This window comes from Pan troglodytes, chromosome 17 (genome assembly GCF_028858775.2).
Source record: "Pan troglodytes isolate AG18354 chromosome 17, NHGRI_mPanTro3-v2.0_pri, whole genome shotgun sequence".
Classification (NCBI taxonomy): Eukaryota; Metazoa; Chordata; class Mammalia; order Primates; family Hominidae; genus Pan; species Pan troglodytes.
In genome coordinates this window covers 27634424-27653999 of record NC_072415.2, presented here as the reverse complement: position 1 = coordinate 27653999, position 19576 = coordinate 27634424, and the positions used below count along the sequence as shown (strand labels likewise).

The 19576-nt window shown below is 41.7% G+C and overlaps 2 protein-coding genes across 5 annotated transcripts in view; one reads left to right on the top strand and one right to left on the bottom strand.

The window, feature by feature from the left end:
- The window catches only part of MYOM1 (myomesin 1), a 184316-nt gene extending 175135 nt beyond the window's left edge, over positions 1-9181 (bottom strand). Inside the window, exon 1 of the mRNA XM_024350980.3 lies at positions 9098-9181. The gene's annotated coding sequence lies outside the window, so the exon portion shown is untranslated. The remainder of the gene's footprint in view (positions 1-9097) is intronic.
- Positions 9182-10483: 1302 nt separating this feature from the next.
- Positions 10484-19290, top strand: MYL12A (myosin light chain 12A). Of its 4 annotated transcripts, none has more exons than XM_512041.8 (4): positions 10484-10609; positions 16275-16470; positions 16941-17102; positions 18800-19290. In XM_512041.8, exons 1-4 carry the CDS (start codon positions 10526-10528, stop codon positions 18970-18972), a joined length of 615 nt encoding a protein of 204 aa, XP_512041.2. In that variant the 5' UTR covers positions 10484-10525; the 3' UTR covers positions 18973-19290. The 4 variants fall into 4 exon arrangements, with proteins under 4 accessions (XP_512041.2, XP_003315879.1, XP_001144839.1 ...); XM_003315831.6 differs by lacking the exon at positions 10484-10609 and adding an exon at positions 10802-10931; XM_001144839.4 differs by lacking the exon at positions 10484-10609 and adding an exon at positions 15259-15365.
- The last annotated feature ends 286 nt before the right edge of the window (positions 19291-19576 follow it).

The window sequence follows — 19576 nt, the reverse complement described above, 5'->3', positions numbered from 1 at the left end:
TGAGAACTGTGAATTGGCTATGAGGATGTAGAGGTCACTGGTGACCTTGATGAGCACACATTTGATGGAGTGGTCAGAAAAAAAAGATTTATTATAGCAGATTCAAGAGATAATTGGTCAGAAAAGGATCACTGAGAAAGAAAAAAAGTAAAAACTAAAATAGAGAATTGGGTTTGTATACCCATGTTCATAGCAGCACTACTCACAATAGCTAAAATGTAGAAGCAACCCAAGTGTCCATCAACAAATGAACAGATAAGGAAAATGTGGTGTATACATACCATGGAATATCATTCAGCCTTAAAAAGGAAAGACATGGCCGGGTGTGGTGGCTCACGCCTGTAATCCCAGCACGGTGGGAGGCTGAGGCAGGTGGATCACGAGGTCAGGAGATCAAGACCATCCTGGCTAACAAGGTGAAACCCAGTCTCTACTAAAAATACAAAAATTAGCCGGGCGTGCTGGCAGGCACCTGGAATCCCAGCTACTTGGGAGGCTGAGGCAGGAGAATGGCGTGAACCTGGGAGGTGGAGCTTGCAGTGAGCCGAGATCACACCACTGCACTCCAGCCTGGGCAACAGTGCGAGACTCCATCTCAAAAAAAAAAAAAAAAAAAAAGGGAATACATTCTGACATGTTACAACATCGGTGAACCTCAAGAACATTATGCTAAGTGAAATAAGCCAGTCACAAAAAGACAAATACTCTATGATTCCATAACTTACATGAAATACTTAGAGTGGCCAGAATTCTAGACAGAAAGTAGAATGGTGGTTACTAGGGGGAAGGGAGGAATGGGGAGTTATTGTTTAATGGTCATAGAATTTCAGTTTTACAAGATGCAAAGAGTTATGGAGCTGGATGGTGGTGACGCATAACACTACAAATATATTTAATCCACTAAGCTTTTAGTTCCCAACCTTTTTGGCACCAGGGATCAGTTTCATGGAAGACAATATTTCCAGGGACTGGGGCAGGGGCGGCGGTCGGGGGGCAATGATTTCAGAATGATTCAACTCATTACATTTATAGTGCATCTTATTTCTATTATCATTACATTGTAATATATAATGAAATACATATACAACTCACCATAATGTAGAATCAGTGGGAGCCCTGGGCTTGTTCTCCTGCAACTAGACGGTCCCATCTTAGGGGTGATGGGAGACAGTGACAGATCATCAGGCATTAGATTCTCAAAAGGAGAACATGACCTAGATCCCTCACAATGCGCAGTTCACAATAGGGCTCATGCTCCTAAGAGAATCTAAAGCCACTGCTGATCTGACAGTAGGCAGAGCTCACGCAGTAATGTGAGCGATGGGGAGCAGTTGTAAGTAAAGACAAAGCATCACTCCCTCCGACCTGGGGGAGGGGGGAGGCAGGGGGTGTTGGGGACCCCTGCACTGAGCTATACAATAAACATGGTGAAGATGGGAAATTTCATGTTATGTACATTTTACTAAATTGGTGGGGGGGTGGGGGCATTGAGAACCAGTGAGTACAGGTGACTTATTTAAAGGGTTTTCTATAAGGGAGCAAGAAAATAGGACAACAGCTGAAGCGAGTTTTTGTTGTTGTTGTTTGTTTGTGATACGGTAGATTAGTTTTTTATTGCTGCTGTAACAAATTACCACAAATTTAGTGGCTTAAAACAACACAACTTAGTCATCTTACAATCTTGTAGGTTGGAAGTCCAATGTGGATCTCACCAGGCTAAAATTAAGCTGTCAGGGAGACTGTGTTCCTTTCCTGAGGCTCTAGGGGAGAATCAGTTTCCTAGCCTGTTTCAGCTTCTAGAGGCTTCCTGCATTCCCTGGCTCCTGACCCCTTCTTCCATCTTTAAGGCCAGCAACACTGTATCTCTTTGACCCTTCTTCCACAGTCACATCTTTCTCTAACAGTCTTCTTCTGCCTCCCTCTTCTTCCTCCCGCTTCTTTTAAGACCTCTTGTGGCAACGCTGGGTATACCCAGATAATACAGGATAATCTCTGTATTTTAAGATCAGCTCATTAGCAACCTCATTCCATCTTCTCCCTTGATTCTCCTTTGCTGTGTAACCTAACACAATCACAGGTTCTGGGAATTAGGACAGGGGTATCTTTTCGGGGTCCTTAGTCTGCTTATACATATGGGGTACATTACAGCATTCATGTTGATGGGGATACTCCAACAGAGAGAGAGAACTTGATGATGCAGGAGAGGGCAGAATTGCTGGTGTGGCATGAGCAAGAAAACAGAAGAGCTGGCTTTCTGTAGGAGCAAGGAGAGTTCCTCTCTAGTTAGCAGGAGAGGAGGGGGAGGACAATGCATGAAGACAGATGTTGGCTGGTGGGTAAATGTGGTGGGGGCTCGTGAGAGCCATTATCTTCTCAGTGACTTAGCAGCAAGGTTGTCAACTGAGAGTGAGGATAGAATAGAATGTGTTAGAGGTGTGAAGAGACAAAAGTTATAAAACTGACATCAAATAGACAAGAGCATGGGCCGGGGGATGGTGCCTCATGCCTGTAATCTCAACACTTTTGAGGCCAACGCAGGCAGAGAGCTAGAGCTCAGGAGTTCAAGACCAAGCCTCAGCAACGTGGAGAAATCCTGTCTCTACAAATAATACAAAAATTAGCCAGGTGTAGTGGTGTACACCTGTAGTCCCAGCTACTCAGGAAGCTGAGGTGGGAGGACCGATTGACCCTTAGGAGGCCAAGGCTGCAGTGAGCCATGATGGTACCACTGCAGTCTGGCCTGGGTGACACAGCAACACCTTGTCTCAAAAAAAAAAAAAAAAAAAAAAGAAAGAAATTGAGAGAGCGGAGCATGAAAAGACTAGAGAAATGTTGTGGGCATCGAGGGCCCACTTGAAGTCTGTGGTCATTAACTTAAAGTGCAACCACTTAGCTTGTTTCCTACACTCAAGTGGACAAAGAATTCATATATTTATTAGTCAGAGTAGTAAATTTCTCCCTAAGAAATTTACATGGATTATTGTGCTTTATCCTCACAACCACTGAATAAAGTGGGCACTATTATTATGCCCATTTACAGATGAGGAAACTAAAAGATTGGCTGAAGTAAGCATCGACTATAATTTTTGTTTTAGGTATTAGTTTTATTTCAGGGATTCAAAAATAATATTTGTGTCATAAGATTAATTTAGTAAATGTAATTTAATCACTACGTTTATTCATTAACGAACTATTATAGTATCACTATGTTAGGCTATATACTTCAAAACAGCTTAGATATCAGGAATCTTTGTCTTTTAACAGTTGAAATAGCATTTCTCCAGTTAACTATCAGAGCCAGTGATATGGTTTGGCTGTGTCCCCACCCAAATCTCATCCTGAATTCCCACATGTTGTGGGAGGGATCCGGTGGGAGGTAACTGAATCATGGGGGCAGGTCTTTCCCGTGCTGTTCTCATGATAGTGAATAACTCTGATGAGATCTGATGGTTTTAAAAAGGAGAGTTTCCCTGCACAAGTTTTTCTTCTCTTGTCTGCCACCATGTAGACATGCCTTTCATCTTCTGCCATAATTGTGAGGCCTCCTCAGCCACATGGAAATGTAAGTCCACTAAACCTCATTCTTTTTTAAATTGCCCAGTATCAGGTATGTCTTTATCAGTAGCATAAAAATGGATTAATATAGCAAATTGGTACCAGTAGAGTGGGCGCTGCTGAAAAGATACCCAAAATTGTGGAAGTGACTTTGTAACTAGGTAACACACAGAGGCTGGAACAGTTTGGAGGGCTCAGAAGAAGAGAGGAAAATGTGGAAAAGTTTGGAACTTCCTAGAGACTAGTTGAATGGCTTTGCCCAAAATGCTGATACTGATAGTGACAATGAAATCCAGGTTGAGGTGGTCTCAGATGGAGATGAGGAACTTGTTGGGAACTGGAGTAAAGGTGACTCTTGCTATGCTTTAGCAAAGAGACTGGTGACATTTCGCCCCTGCCACAGAGATTTGTGGAACTCTGAACTTGAGAGAGATGATTTAGGGTATCTGGCAGAAGAAATTTCTAAGCAGCAAAGAATTTAGGAGATGACTTGGTGCTGTTAAAGGCATTCAGTTTTGTAAGGGAAGCAGAGCATGAAAGTCTGGAAAATTTGCAGCCTGAAAATGCAATAGAAAAGAAAATTCCATTTTCTGAGGAGAAATTTAAGCCGGTTGCAGAAATTTGAATAAGTAACGAGGAGGTGAATGTTAATCCCAAGACAATGGGGAAAATGTTTCCAGGGCATCTCAGAGGTCTTCATGGCAGCCCCTCCCATCACAGGACTGGAGGCCAAGGAGGAAAAAGTGATTTCATGGGCCAGGTCCAGGGTCCCTATGCTGCAGGCAGCCTAGGGACTTGGTGCCCTGCATCCCAGCTGCTCCAGCCATGGCTGAAAGGGGCCAAGGTACAGCTCAGGCCGTGGCCTCAAAGGGTGCAAGACCCAAGCCTTGGCAGCTTCCACATGGTGTCGGGCCTGCAGTGCACAGAAGTCAAAAATTGGGGTTTGGGAAACTCCACCTAGATTTCAGAGGTTGTATGGAAACACCTGGATGCCCAAGCAGAAGTTTGCTGCAGGGGCAGGGCCCTCATGGAGAACCTCTGCTAGGGCAGTGCAGAAAGGAAATGTGGGGTGGGAGACCCAACACAGACTCCCTACTGGGGCCCCACTCAGTGGAGCTGTGAGAAGAGGACCACTGTCCTCCAGACCCCAGAGTGATGGATACACCGACAACTTGCACTGTGTGCCTGGAAAGCAACAGACACTCAGCGTCAGCCTGGGAAAGCAGCCAGGAGGGAGGCTGTACCCTGCAAAGCCACAGGAGCAGAGCTTCCCAAGACCATGGGAACCCACCTCTTACATCAGCGTGACCTGGATGTGAGACATGGAGTCAAAGGAGATCATTTTGGAGCTTTAAGATTTGACTGTCCTGCTGGATTTTGGACTTGCTTGGAGCCTGTAGTCCCTTTGTTTTGGCCAATTTCTCCTATTTGGAATGGCTATATTTACCCAATGCCTGTACCCCCCTTGTATCTAGGAAGTAACTAACTTGCTTTTAATTTTACAGGCTCACAGGTGCAAGGGACTTGCCTTGACTCAGATGAGATTTTGGACGGTGGACTTCTGAGTTAATGCTGAAATAACACTTTGGGGGGCTGCTGGGAAGGCATGATTGGTTTTGAAAAGTGAGGACATGAGATTTAGGAGGGGCCAGGGTGGAATGATACGGCTTGGCTCTGTGTCCCCACCCAAATCTCATCTTAAATTCCCACGTGTTGTGGGACGGACCCAGTGGGAGGTAATTGAATCATGGGGGCAGTTCTTTCCCGTGCTATTCTCATGATAGTTAATAAGTCTCATGAGATCTGATGGCTTTAAAAAGGAGAGTTTCCCTGCATAAGCTCTTCTCTGCCACCATGTGAGACGTGACTTTCATCTTCCGCAATGATTGTGAAGCCTCCCCAGCCACATGGAACTGTAAGTCCATTAAACCTCTTTCTTTTGTAAATTACCCAGTCTCAGGTATGTCTTTTTTTCTTTTCTGAGATGGAGTCTTGCTCTGTAGCCCAGGCTTGAGGGCAGTGGCATGATCTCGGCTCACTGCAACCTCCGCCTCTCAGGTTCAAGTGATTCTCCAACCTCAGCCTCCTGAGTAGCTGGAATTACAGGCACGCACCACCACGCCCAGTTAATTTTTGTATTTTTAGTAGAGATGGGGTTTCACCATGTTAGCCAGGCTAGTCTCGAACTCCTGACCTCAAGCGATCCAGTCACTTTGGCCTCCCAAAGTGCTGGGATTACAGGCATGAGCCTCTGCGCCTGACCTCGTGTATGTCTTTATCAGCAGAATGAAAACAGACTAATACTGCCAGATAATTTATTATCTATATAATCCTTATTCCTTTTTTTGTTTGCTTTATTCATATTCTCTGTTCTTACATCTCATTTAGTATTTTAATTTTTCTAAGCATGTATCTATTTAACTTATTTTTTCAAATTTTCTAGTATGGAAGTAATAAGTATCCCCAAATACCCTTAATTCAATTTCACATAATTTTTTATCTCATTTATCATCCCTGACTTTAATGATAATTCTGACTAAAGTTTTTAAAAAAGCAATTCTTTATATATGTAGAATCTTCTATATCTTTGTAATATATTATTTGTAGTTTTGGTGCTCTAAAATTAATTATTATACAGATTTATGTAAATGCTTATTCATTTAAAAGAAAGGAGCTCCTCCTACTGTTTTCCTGAATTAAAGGATTAATGCTAATTGTTACATCATAAATATTTCATGTATGAAGAATTAGAATTCCATGTATGTAGGCAAAACCAGAATGTAAGCCATGTCTCTTAACATTCAATAGTTTCTTACATGCAATAAAAATTGCAAGTGATCCATATAAAATCATTGACTTAGGTTGTAAATATCAAGGATCCATTCTGCTATGCTTCCTTGCTGTTGTTTGGGTAACGAAATTTTCCTACTTTGGACCAAAGGAGAAAGCACAGTACAGTAAAATAAAATATGGGCTTTGGGCTGGGCCACTTACTAGCTATGTGCACTTGAACAATTGACCAGTTACCATGTATTTACCGGCACCTGTGGATATTAGGCATTGTATTAGGAGTTAGAGATATGTGGATAAATATCCACATATTTACTGTTTTCCTTTCTATTCTACCCCCGGACAATCAGAGACAGGATTTATAACCCAGGTTCTTTCATTACCTTTTGGGAAACCTGTGCAGATCATTCAAGTATTTGAGCTTGTGTCCCAATCAATGAAACGGAGGTAATAATATCTATCTCACAGGGTTGTTGTAAGAATTATATATTAGAAATGTTTATATAGAATACCTAGCACATAATAGGCACAGATAATAATAACTGTTCATTCCATTTTTTTCTCCCTTTAGATCTCACTTGGGGAAAAAAAACACCACCACCTTACTCTGAGGCAGGAGCAATGGATAGTGACCTTGTAGAAATTATAGTACTCCCAAAATAATTGATTACTATAAATATTGAGTTTCCAAATGATTAGTGCTGGGTTTTCTCAACCTAAGCACTACTGACTTTTTGGGCTGAATAACGTTCTGTTGTCGAGGGCCGTCCCGTGCATAGTAGGATGTTTAGCAGCATCCCTGGCTTCTCCCCACTAGATGCAGTATCTGTCCCGTTTGTGAAAAGCAAAACTGTCTCTCCAGACATCGCCAAATGTTCCTTCAGGGCAAAACCCAACCACCACTCCTCCACTATTGAGAACCACTGCAATAGTGGATCATAAGCTCACATTTAGTGGGCCTTGAGAGGTATTCTAGAAATTAAATGACATAGAATTTGCTATGGACTGAATTGTGTGTCCCCTCCCTGCCAAATTCATATGTTGAAGGCCTAACCCCCAGTGTGACTGTATCTGGAGATATAATTAAAATATAATTAAGGTTAAATGAAGTCATAACGGTCGGCCCTAATTCCATTAACACTGAAGGCTCATAAGAAGAGGAAGAGATCCCAGCCATTTGGGAGGCACAGACGGGCAGATCACTTGATGTCAGGAGTTTGAGACCAGCCTGGCCAACATGGTGAAACTCTGTCTCTACTAAAAGTACAAAAAAAGAGGCCAGGTGTGGCGTCTCATGCCTGTAATCCAAGCACTTTGGGAGGCTGAGGCGGGTGGATCACCTGAGGTCAGGAGTTGGCAACCAGCCTGGCCAACATGGTGAAACCCTGTCTCTACTAAAATACAAAAAAAAAAAAAAAAAAAAATTAGCCAGGCGTGGTGGCACATGCCTGTAATCCCAGCTACTTGGGAGGCTGAGGCACAAGAATCACTTGAACCTAGGAGGCAGAGGTTGCAGTGAGCTGAGATCGTGCCACTGCACTCCAGCCTGGGCGACAGAGTGAGACTCCATCTCAAAAAAATAAGTAAATAAAAGTAAAAAAATAAAAATACAAAAAAAAAAGATTTTAAAAAGGAAAAAAAAAAAAAGAGGAAGAGAGTGAGATCTCTCTGCCACATGAGAACACAGGGAGAAGGCGACTGACTATCTGCAAGTCAGGATGAGGGCCTTCAATCGAATTGGCCAGCACTTTGATCTTGGACTTCCCGGCCTCCAGAAGTATAAGAAATAAATTTCTGTTGTTTAAGCCACCCAGTGTGTAGTATTTTGTATGGCAGCTAAAGCAGACTAATAACAGAATTGAAAAGAACAGAATAGAAATCCTTGAAAAACATTATAGGTAGTCAAGTATTTCTTAGTGAAATAAATTTCTTACTATGAGTATTGGTCAAAAGATTGAGGGAGGATGGCTTGAACCTGGGAGATGGAGGCTGCAGTGAGCTGTGATCGAACACAGCACTCCAGCCTGGGCAATAGAGCAAGACCCTGTTTCACTCTATTTGGAGCAGAATTCAAGTCTCCAAACTTTTAGTAAAAACGTGAGAAGGAGATTATCACATGGAGGCAAAGATCTCCCATAGGGTCCAAAGGATAGAAATATCAGAGTCAGAGGCCTTTGATGGTGGGTCCAGTCATGAAAACTGAATATCAAAATACTAGGTGGACATTTGAAGAACATTTTATCGAGATGCTATTTTTCCACATTGGTTGACTAACCGTTTTTAAATCCATAGTTGTGGAATGAATAAATGAATGAATGAACACAGACTACACAATTCCTGTTCATCTTCAATCAGCCAGGCCCTCTGATCACCTCCAGACAATCAGGCATGCTGCTCCCTCTGCCTGGCATCTCCCTCTCCTTTTCTTTCCCCACTGAATTAATTCTAGAATTAGCTCTTTAACATCCCCTGGAGGACACCTTCCACTAGTTCCCAGACAAGTTTACTCTTCGTTTGTGCTCCTTCAATAGGCCCTAACTAACTGTACTGTAATTATTATATCTGTTCCACCCTTGTTCCCTGATACTCCGCTAACTCCGCATTCTTTCTATTCCCCCCGCCCCCATCCCCAAGGTAGCAACAACTATGTTCTGCTCCAGAAAGCATAAGCCACAGCCCCCACCACAGTGCTTGGCAATGCGGTTGCTGTTTAATACCTGCTGACTGAGTGGAAGGAAGACAAGACAATTACCTGACTCAAAGAGAAGCAAAAGAATGCTGCCTTCAAGCTGAGGGGAAGACTGAACTGTCCGTTTCTTTCTGCTCTAAAGTGTCCTCTGGAGAGGACGCTGGCGGAGCTGGTGCTCTCGTGGTGGCAGGCCACCACCCTGTGGAGGTGTCCATGCATTGCAAGTGCTCGCAAGCTCCAGGAACAAACGCATCCGCGCAGCCGTCTGGGGTTTGTCCCGTCGCTGCCAGCCGTCTCGCTGAGTCCCCGCCCTCGCCGATAAGAGCCCACTTAGGACCCCCATTACATGGATGACTTCCCAGGACCTGCCCTTAAAGACTCTGATTTAGTAGGTTGGAAATGACGCAATTATTTTTATTTTTAATTAGTACCCCAAGTCATTCTTTACCATCAAGGAAGTTTGGGAAACAAATCACGTTTGTTTCAATCACCTGTGGAACTGGAGCAGTTATTTTTTTCCCCAGTGACTTTACCACGAAGTTAACTTTGGAATATGTTAGTGGTTAATACACGGAACGTTCCCGAGATCCCTCAAGAAAGAAGCTACGAATACTTAGAAGACACTATTCCGCAGCGTTTACAGTAACACTGTCCGTTCCAGAAGGATTCAAGTGACGGCCTCCTTTGAAGGCGAAGACCACAGGGCAACCCAAACTTCAGAAGGGTTCTGGCCACGGGAGCCACACTGGTCACTGTCCCCTAGTGCTGGGATGACGGCTCGAGTGTTAGAGGATCCCACTCACTCCTCTGGTAGATGAGGTCAGAGAGCTGAGGGGGCCAGAACAAGTCTTCCTTATCGGATTCTGGGCGGAAAAAGATAAAGTCGGGGAGGACTTTCTCTTTTTAATAAGATTCATTGTTACGAATTGTTCTAGGCAAGCAGACCTCAGGAGAAACAGGCCCAAGTTTTGATTCCTGTTTTCACCAAGCCGCAAGTCCTAATCGTAGCAAGAGGTGCGGGGAAGAGTCGCCTTCCTTCCTGCATAGTGGGATCCAAGTCAGGCTGTCCTTGTTAGCCAGGGTCAAAGGGGCTCTGCCAGGGAAAAACGACGGCAAATGTTTTTCAAGAGGAAGTCTCCAGCCACTTGTGACCTGGGAAATCCGTCTGGGCCAAAAAGATAGTGGACGCTTGGCTGAGGGCCCCAGGGACATACGTTTCCTCCCGTATGGAGGGGGCGGGACTCTTCATAAAATTACACTGCACACAGAGCTAGCATCAAGATCCGCTCCCGGGATACGCGAACTGCTCCGGGGCCCTCAGGCGGAGACCCAGACCCCGCGCGCGGCGTCAAGCGCAGGCGCACTACCGCCCACAAGCTGGAGCCCGGCTTCGGGGCGGGGCGATGGTCAGTCACGTGGGCCCGCAGCCCTCTCCTCGATTTCCCTACAAGGACTTGGGCCGACGGGCCCCGCCCTTCGCCGTGCCTTGGAATGTGCGGCCAGGCAAAGCCACAGGACGGACGCAACCATCTGCGGAAAGGATGGGGGGAGGAAGACTTAACACTGCAACAACAGGTACAAAAAAGAAGGAAACTCAGTAACAGGACCCAGAGAACCATTATATATTGCTCTATATTCTAGGTCGCCCACTTTACACTTCCTTCTCATGCGCTTGGTCAATACCGCGCCCGCTGACCACACTGGCGACTTCCCTCTCTGTCGCCCCTCCGTGAAGCCAGACCCACTCTGCGGGCCAAGAAAGGTGACCGGGCTTCCTTCCGGCTTGCTAAGTAGAGGCCGGAAGCAGTGGTTTTTAGCGGCTCTCTGGGTAGCAGGGTGGTGTGATAGCGGCAGCGAGGGGCTCGCAGAGGTGCTCGGATTCTCGTAGCTGTGCCGGGTGAGTGGCGCTCGCGTTCGGGCGCGTGAGACCCATCCCGGGGACCCGTCTCCGCAGGGCAGCTGGAGGGCGGCGGGGCTCCTGGCGCCGGTAGCGCACCTGGGCAGGTGTGCCAGCCTGGTCCTCGGTTCTGGGATCCGAGGCCATGGCTTGGAGTGGCCCAGACCCGAACTTCGCTCCTGTGCCCAAACTTGGAACTCTGGAAATGTGGCTTCGCTCACTGGCGCCTTGAGCTTGGGCGACTGCCGGGCCAGCGAAACCCGACCCCTGCAGAGCTGACTCCGGGACTATTTTAGTTTCTAACGTCAACTTGCCCGATTCAAGAGGGTTTGCGCAAAAAACGTAGCCCATTGTCCCCCTGCTGCAGCTGTTGTTGCAGCTGTGTGGCTGCGTTTAGTAGGAATAAGCAACTCAAATTGGGAAGTTCTTCAGCTCAGTATCCGCTCCTGTAATTAGAACTTTTTTTCTTTAAGCGATGAAATTTCGGACAGAGAGATCTGGAGTTTAGTTTGTGACTCGAAGAAAAACTCCAAAATGTAATACCTTGTCCCATTTGGGGGGAAAGTTTGGGCTAATTCAATTCGCCATGAAAGTGTCTTCTTTTTAAAGTAGTTTAGTAGGTATATGAATGTATCTGTCAGTTCTTGAGAGACCTATGGATTTAGCAGAGATTTTAACTTAAGTGCAAAAAGTTTTATATTTAAAGGCGAATAAAGCGAATATTTCTTAAAATTATTGGTATTTGTTTCATGTTCTGGAAGGGCTCTAATAAACGGTAATCAGAAAAGCACTCTGTTTTCAAAAGCGAGGCTTTACTGGCAAGTCAGCCCTCACAGCTAATTGTCTTTGTCCAGTGGTGAGAACTTTTGGGTGTGGCAGTCCAAGAGAACGAATCCTACCTTCAACCGGAAGTTTGCATAAGAAATGAAACTTGGTTTACTTGGAACGGAAGCACCAACTTGAAATACACTTTTTAAAAATTGTGGTTAGCACCAGAAAATAAGTTATACTTAGGCTTTTTTTTTTTAAGTGCATTGATTAAATGAGGCGGTATATTTGGTCAGGGTTTAGAAAGCCCATTAAATACTAGGTGCTATCACAGTACGCAGTGTTTTGTAAGATGGTGGTTTTTTCTTGCAGAATATGTGATATTTCTCAGAATATTATCAATTTGAGTGTTCGTTTTGTAGAAAAAGTTTCTAGGTTATTTTACATTTATTGCCACTTTGTAAATGCTGGACTCTAGGATTCTAACCACAGAACTCTAATGTATATATTGGTATGGATTAATCCCATTTTATAAATGAACATAGTTTCTAGAGATTCTGAAAACTTCTTGTGTGCTTTGGTGTGTGGGGAAAGCCACTTTGAGAATCTCTTCTATTTCTCCCACCTATTAATCTAGTCTAACATTTTCCTTAATCATGTTGTGTATCTCTCCTTACAGCCCACAATGATTCTGAGCTAAAACACAAAATAAAAACCAGATTCATTGCCACCAGGGCTCACCTCGCCTGACTTAAAAAAAAGGTTATGCTCCTTTAGATCTGTAAACTCAGTCTCCTAACTGCCCTTCATCCACTTTCTCATGCATCTGAAATCCTCATATTTTGTAGAAGCCTGTTCTGTAAGTCTCTCTACTTTCCAGTTTCGTACAACAGACACTCCTTGACACCAAGGATCTTTCACTTAATCCCTCAAAAATAAAGACTCGAGCTGGGTGCGGTGGCTCACGCCTGTAATCCCAGCACTTTGGGAGGCCGAGGCAGGTGGATCACGAAGTCAGGAGTTCAAGACCAGCCTGCACAAGGTGGTGAAACCCCGTCTCTACTAAAAATAAAAAAATTAGCTGGGCATGGTGGTGGGTGCCTGTAATCCCAGCTACTCCAGAGGCTGAGGCAGAGAATTGCTTGAACCCTGGAGGTGGAGGTTGAGATCGCGCCACTGCACTCCAGCCTGGGCGACAGAGCAAGACTCCGTCTCAAAAATAAATAAATAAATAAAAATAAATAAGTAAATAAAGACTCGACTTTATGATTGAGGAGCTTCGTAATTTGGAAACCTCAGGTCCTTACCTGGCGATCTTTGCATCCTAAAGAATAATTACATTGACATGAAATCTTTTCAATTTATTTTACCCTAGCTTGCTTTTTGTAAAAAGCAATTTCAGCGGGGAGGGGGGAGGGATAGCATTAGGAGATATACCTAATGTTAAATGATGAGTTAATGGGTGCAGCACACCAACATGGCACATGTATACATATGTAACCTGCACGTTGTGCACATGTACCCTAAAACTTAAAGTATAATAATAAAGCAATTTCAACTTTTTTAGATTAAGGGGTATACCCTAGTTTTCTAAACTTCGATGAGAGTTGTGCATTTGCTGAAGGCTTATTACATGAAGAGTGACAGTCTCAATCGTTTGAAGGAAAGTAAAATGAACAGCAAACTAGAATCATAGCAAAGAGGACCCTGACAATATCAGAAATGATCTGCTCCTTGAGATCATAGCACTGTTCCTGATTTGACTCCCTCCACCATTATTTATTCTCCCCACACTTTTAGTTTGGTAGGGAAAAAACCCCACAGTTTCTGTATTTTGGAACAGTGACTGTGAAGCCAAACTCCCTATCGCTGAAAGGTTTCTGGTGGAAAATAACTCATAGATCAGAATCCAGCCTCCTTGAAAAAGTAAAGGCCTAGGTAGTAACTTGCTCAACATTACACTGTCAGTTTTTGATAGAATTAACTACCTTAATTTGTTAGAATTGAGACTAACACCCGAATCTCTTCATTCTAACAATGCCTTGTAGCTTCTAAATGATCCCACACTGGGTTTTTCAAGGTCTTCCTCCTCCCCAGTCCCTTAATTACTCAGAAACATCTTTTCTGAACTCACAGCATTATGTACCACAGCATGGTACATAATTATGTACCATGTTAGGAATTATTTTTCATTATTGTCACACGTTTTAAGTTTAGAGTCATACTTCTGGAATGAAAACTATGACTCATTTCATAAGTTGAACCAATCATCTCATTTCTTTATAGTTGCCTCCCCAACTATATTAAGCTCCTTGAAGATAGGACACATGCCTTACATTTCTTAACTCTTAGCTAGTATTCAACATAATTAATATGACGTTTGATACATATTAGTTTAATTAACTTCATAATAAAATTGATAAGATTAAGTATTGAATGTGCTGAAGAAGAGCTGTATATGAGGCCATTGTCAGTGCTGACCCAAAAAAAAAAAAAAAGCTTTTTTACTTTAAAAATCTATTTTATAATACATCTACAAATTCAAAAAAGTGCGTGATTAAAAGAATAGGAAATATATCAGAATTCAGAAAACATACTACTTTACAACCAAAACTAAGCATTTTGAAAATGTATCTAGAGGACCCTCGTAAATTTAGTAATATGAGATTTTATATAATAGATTAAAAAATCAGATGTGTCAGCCGTTTGACCTCATCAGTTTCTTTGTTCTTAAAATAGCTGACATTTCTGCATCATTAGGGAAAGACAATGTTGTCACACAAAGCAGACTATTTTTAAAGATGTGCTTTGGCTTGCAAAGGCGTGACATGCCTAAAATATTAAAGCGATATGGACTGGTAAACGTGTCACTCATTGGGTTTCAACCTCTTGCTCCAAGTCCTTGAGTACATTTAAGAATTGGAGGAATAATATACTCTATATCTCTTTGTAGTTTTTAAAGACAGCATTTATAACAGACGAGGCAAGTACATCCTCATGTAGTTTAGATATGAATGGGATTTACTACCCCCAAAGGTGTTATAGAATGAAAATATGCATTTATGAATAGTTTAAGTCGTGAAAGGCAGCATCCTAAAAGTTGATTAAAGAATTCTAGGAAATTTGGGAACAGCATATATCATAACTCCTGTGCTGTGTAGGATGTATCTTTTCAACAATATATTCCAGTTGCCATACGGTGCTATATTGGATGGGCTGGAATTTGTGACTATCCTTTGTGGAATTTCCTATTAAAATCTGAAAACAGATTTAGCTTTAAAAAATTTGAGGCAGAGCTTTTCTAATCATTCCATAATTGTATTTAGTCTGGACGATGTGGTTATAATCAAGGAAAGAATGTAAGAAATTACTTTTTAAACACATCGGAAACACATTCTTAGGGTCACTTTGGAGTGCTGAGATCTAGGTGGTGGTTCATTCTTTGCAGTCCACAGACTTATTTTTAGACCAATGGCATAGTGTTTTGCCAGATCATAGCTAAATGTTGTTTTCAGAACGTAAGCTTTAAAATTGTTATCCTGGTCAGAGTGAAATCAGTAGTGCCTATTTTAGACCTGCTTGGAAGAATATAACTCAATGCAGTGTCTTACTTTTGCTGCTGAGCGGTTTTGCAGACTACCATCTTCCCTGCAACTCTGAAGGATGGTATGGTAGAATTTTGTTGTCTGATGACTATGAGATTTTTAACTTGAAACAAATTTTTGTAGTTTTTAAAAGATTGAGTATTGAAAATTGCCTTTTTATTTTAAGTATTATTAGACATTCTTTTTAATTTTAACTTAAATTTTACCGGGATAAATTTAGGTAAGAGAGCAAAGGTAGTTTCTACGTTTAAGATGTTTTCTAAAACTTTTAAAATTATTTTAAAAGCTTGTGCTCTGATTTCTGTTTAGAGATCTTAGATACTTCCAGTGATTTAGTGTGACTGTAATGCAAGAAACTGGTTTGGATAGAGTGCAATGTCTATAAAAACTATAGATGAATTCCCTTCAGTTTTTTTATACTTTACTGTTAGCCTTTCAACAAATAGTTTTTTTGAACTACTTTTGCCTAGAGGTGAGGGTACAATAAAAAATGTTAGTTGAAAGTGAAAGCTTTAACAATATTTGTCAATAGAGATTAGGAGATGAAGACCTGTTCCATCAGTTAGTCATTCTTACTATTCTTCACCTTTCTGTCCACCCTACTATGGAATAGCCAGTTTAGGCTAAGGCTGCAAAGGGGGGACCTACTGAAGATGAATTAGTATCCCTCAGCACCCCTATACTGCTGAAGTATAGAACTTGGGAGTTTCCTGGGTACCTAATTTTTTTTGCTTCTTGGTTTTTTATTGTTATCAAATCAGCAGATTTGGTTATCAGCTGTTGTTAGCTATATAGCAGTACAGGACATATGTAATGTTGTTGAGATGTGTCTTCTAAAGACCCATTTCTGAGTAGCTCAAACATATCAGGAAAGTTGGTTCTGTGTACTTTTGTTAATCATTGTTTTGATTCAAACTTAAGTAATCTTAGATGTTGATTTGGTTTTTATTGTATTTCGTTTCCTAATTAGGACTTAACCACCACCATGTCGAGCAAAAGAACAAAGACCAAGACCAAGAAGCGCCCTCAGCGTGCAACATCCAATGTGTTTGCTATGTTTGACCAGTCACAGATTCAGGAGTTCAAAGAGGCCTTCAACATGATTGATCAGAACAGAGATGGTTTCATCGACAAGGAAGATTTGCATGATATGCTTGCTTCATTGGGTAATGCTCAGTTTAAATATTAATCTATTGGATAGAATTTCCATGGTGCCTTTCATCTTGATTTCATGAGTCTTAAAGCTCTGTAAAGCCTGTCTAATGAGTCTACTAAGGTTTGAGTAAAGTGTGGAACAGTGTTTCCCACCGGATCACCAGCAGATTCGTGACCCTGTCTTAGGATTGGGTTGGGGTTCGTGTGTGTGTGTGTGTGTGTGTGTGTGTATAAAAACACTGATCTTGATTATGGAAGCAGTATTATTCCTTCTGACGTTCCAATGGACTATCATATACTTTCCAGACTCTTTAATAGGCCCTATTCATTAAGAAAACTTTCCCCCCAAATAGTTTCACTCTCATGAGTGCAAACAGTAAACTGTATGAATGATAATCTTTGTTACCAAAATGTTTACTGTCATTAATAGTTGATATGTATTGTAATGTAATTAAAATTATGACCCCTTTTAAAAATTTAGGGAAGAATCCAACTGATGAGTATCTAGATGCCATGATGAATGAGGCTCCAGGCCCCATCAATTTCACCATGTTCCTCACCATGTTTGGTGAGAAGTTAAATGGCACAGATCCTGAAGATGTCATCAGAAACGCCTTTGCTTGCTTTGATGAAGAAGCAACTGGTAAGTGAGAGGTAACCTTTAATTATAAAGTGACTTAATTTTTAGTTATGGTAACTAAAATATACAGTAACTTAAAATATGATAACGCTCTCAGGTTTGTACTACACCTATTTTTTTAGACAGAGTTCTCTTGGCATGTTTGTCACTCACTTTGCTGCTTCTGCCCTAAGTAGTAGTTTACAATGAATAGGTTGTATTTGAAACCTCATTGGGAAGCTTATATTACCCCTTTCCTACCATGTTAACTCCACAAGGGTTAGGCTCTCAGAAAATATGTATTGAATAAAAAACTTTTACCAGAATAATCTTGATGAAGTATAAATTGTTATAGGCCATGCACCACTACAATCCTGTATATGTTTACCAGGTATCTGTCAGCTCTCAAATTGTTTAAATCTGACATCTAACCTTTATTTTAAAATACACCCAGTAGAACTTAGGGTCTGGAATTAGACTATCTGGCTTCAAATTCCTCTTCCACATAATAGCTGTATAATTTGGGGCAAGTTGCTTAACTTTCTCTAAGCCTCTGTTTTCTTATTTGTAAAATGAGCAGTATTACCTACCTCATAGGGTTGTTGTGAGAATTAAGTGAAGAAGTGAGATGTACATGAAGTACTTAGCATACTGTGTGGCACAGAGTTAACTCTCAGAAAAACAGAATGTTATCTATATAGGGGCCTGATCCTTTGGCAGAAATGTATGTAAGAGAAAACATAATGAGGGAATATTTTCCGTGATTCCCAACTCAACATGGCGTAGCCAAGTGTGTTTAGTGAAGGAAGGCACAATCTTTGGTTGCCTCCATTAGTGGGACGAGTTTAAATACTGGGTGGTTGCCAGGGCCTGCTGATGGAAGCATGGTCTGTGGCTTTCAAGGCTCCCCACATGTGCATGCCAGTTATTTGGGAAATCTTAAAAATACCAATACCAGAAAATAAATCGGGTGACATCAGATTCTTGTAGGCAGGCAGGTTTTATGAGAACCCTGGTATCAAATTCCCAAAGTAAAGAGCACACACCTTTCAGCTTACCACTGCACATCCCCACTGCCCAGCACAGTGCCTGCCACATAGTTAGTGCTCAAATATTTATTCCATGTTTTTGCATGTGCTGGGACTGGCCATATTTATTACAATAATTAGATTTGTAAACAGTAAAAATCTCATTTTACATCTGAGAAAACCAAAGTCAGGGATAAAGTGAAATGCCTGAAATAAAATAGCTTGTTAAAACTGGGCCTCAAGTTTCCAGTATTCTTTCCACTGTACCACTTTATTGATGTGTATGATGTAGTGTTGATTTTAGCCTGGCAGGTAAATGTTACTTGCTTGTAGAATAAGATGTGACCATTCATGCCACTTTAAGGAACCGTAAGGCTTAGATTCTTTAACCATACTTTTTATTACTTTGTTTAGGCATAGGTTTAGTCTCTCTTATCAAGAGATCAGAAGCTGAATGTGGAGGCAGAATGATAGAGCAAATGATAGAGCGGAGCAGTGCTGCTAAGCAGCTAGGCATTTTTCTAGGCACTTCTCTGCTGAGGCTGTTTTAAGTAGGTGGACACCCTGTAGTTCATATATCTTTGCATGTTTATAGTTTGTAACATACAGAACATGCTTAGTTGAGTATAGATATTCTTTGTAATTAACCCTCAGAATAGTATGTATTCTGATCCCTTGTTCTTTATTCTCCAGGCACCATTCAGGAAGATTACTTGAGAGAGCTGCTGACAACCATGGGGGATCGGTTTACAGATGAGGAAGTGGATGAGCTGTACAGAGAAGCACCTATTGATAAAAAGGGGAATTTCAATTACATCGAGTTCACACGCATCCTGAAACATGGAGCCAAAGACAAAGATGACTGAAAGAACTTCAAATTCCAGCCAAACGTTCCTTGTTGCCACTTTGGGTATTCTGAGATTTTCTCTTGCATGCCCTTAGCTTTACAGCTTTTGCATTTCCTGTTGTATTTATTCTCAGCCATTTTGGGCATATGTATCTTTATAATCAGACTGGAAACGGGACTTTCTATTAATATCATTTTCAGAATAGAAAATAGGGTAATTTAACCTACCAGCCCTTCTCCCCCAGTAACTGTGGTCTATACAGAGTCAATATATTTTTTCAGAGAAAGTTATTCGCTCGATTTTTTCTGAATCATAATTAAACTTTATGATAAAATACTTACTTGTTTAAACTTCTTATTTACCAAACTTGGCTTTTGTTGGTTTTAGTCGTATCTCCCAAAGAAAGGTAGATGAGGGAAATCCTAGAAAATGATACGGTTGTTAGCTTTCTCTTCCTCCACTTTTCCTAACAATCCTATCTCCTCTACTATCCATTCCTCCTCCTCCCAAGGATATCCAATTTTAACTGCCCTAATCAGGTTTTCTGCACTTTGTCTTCCAATTTTTAAAATAATTTCCTGTAGAATTTGCATATATGATAGTTTCCATAGCTTTAAGTCCT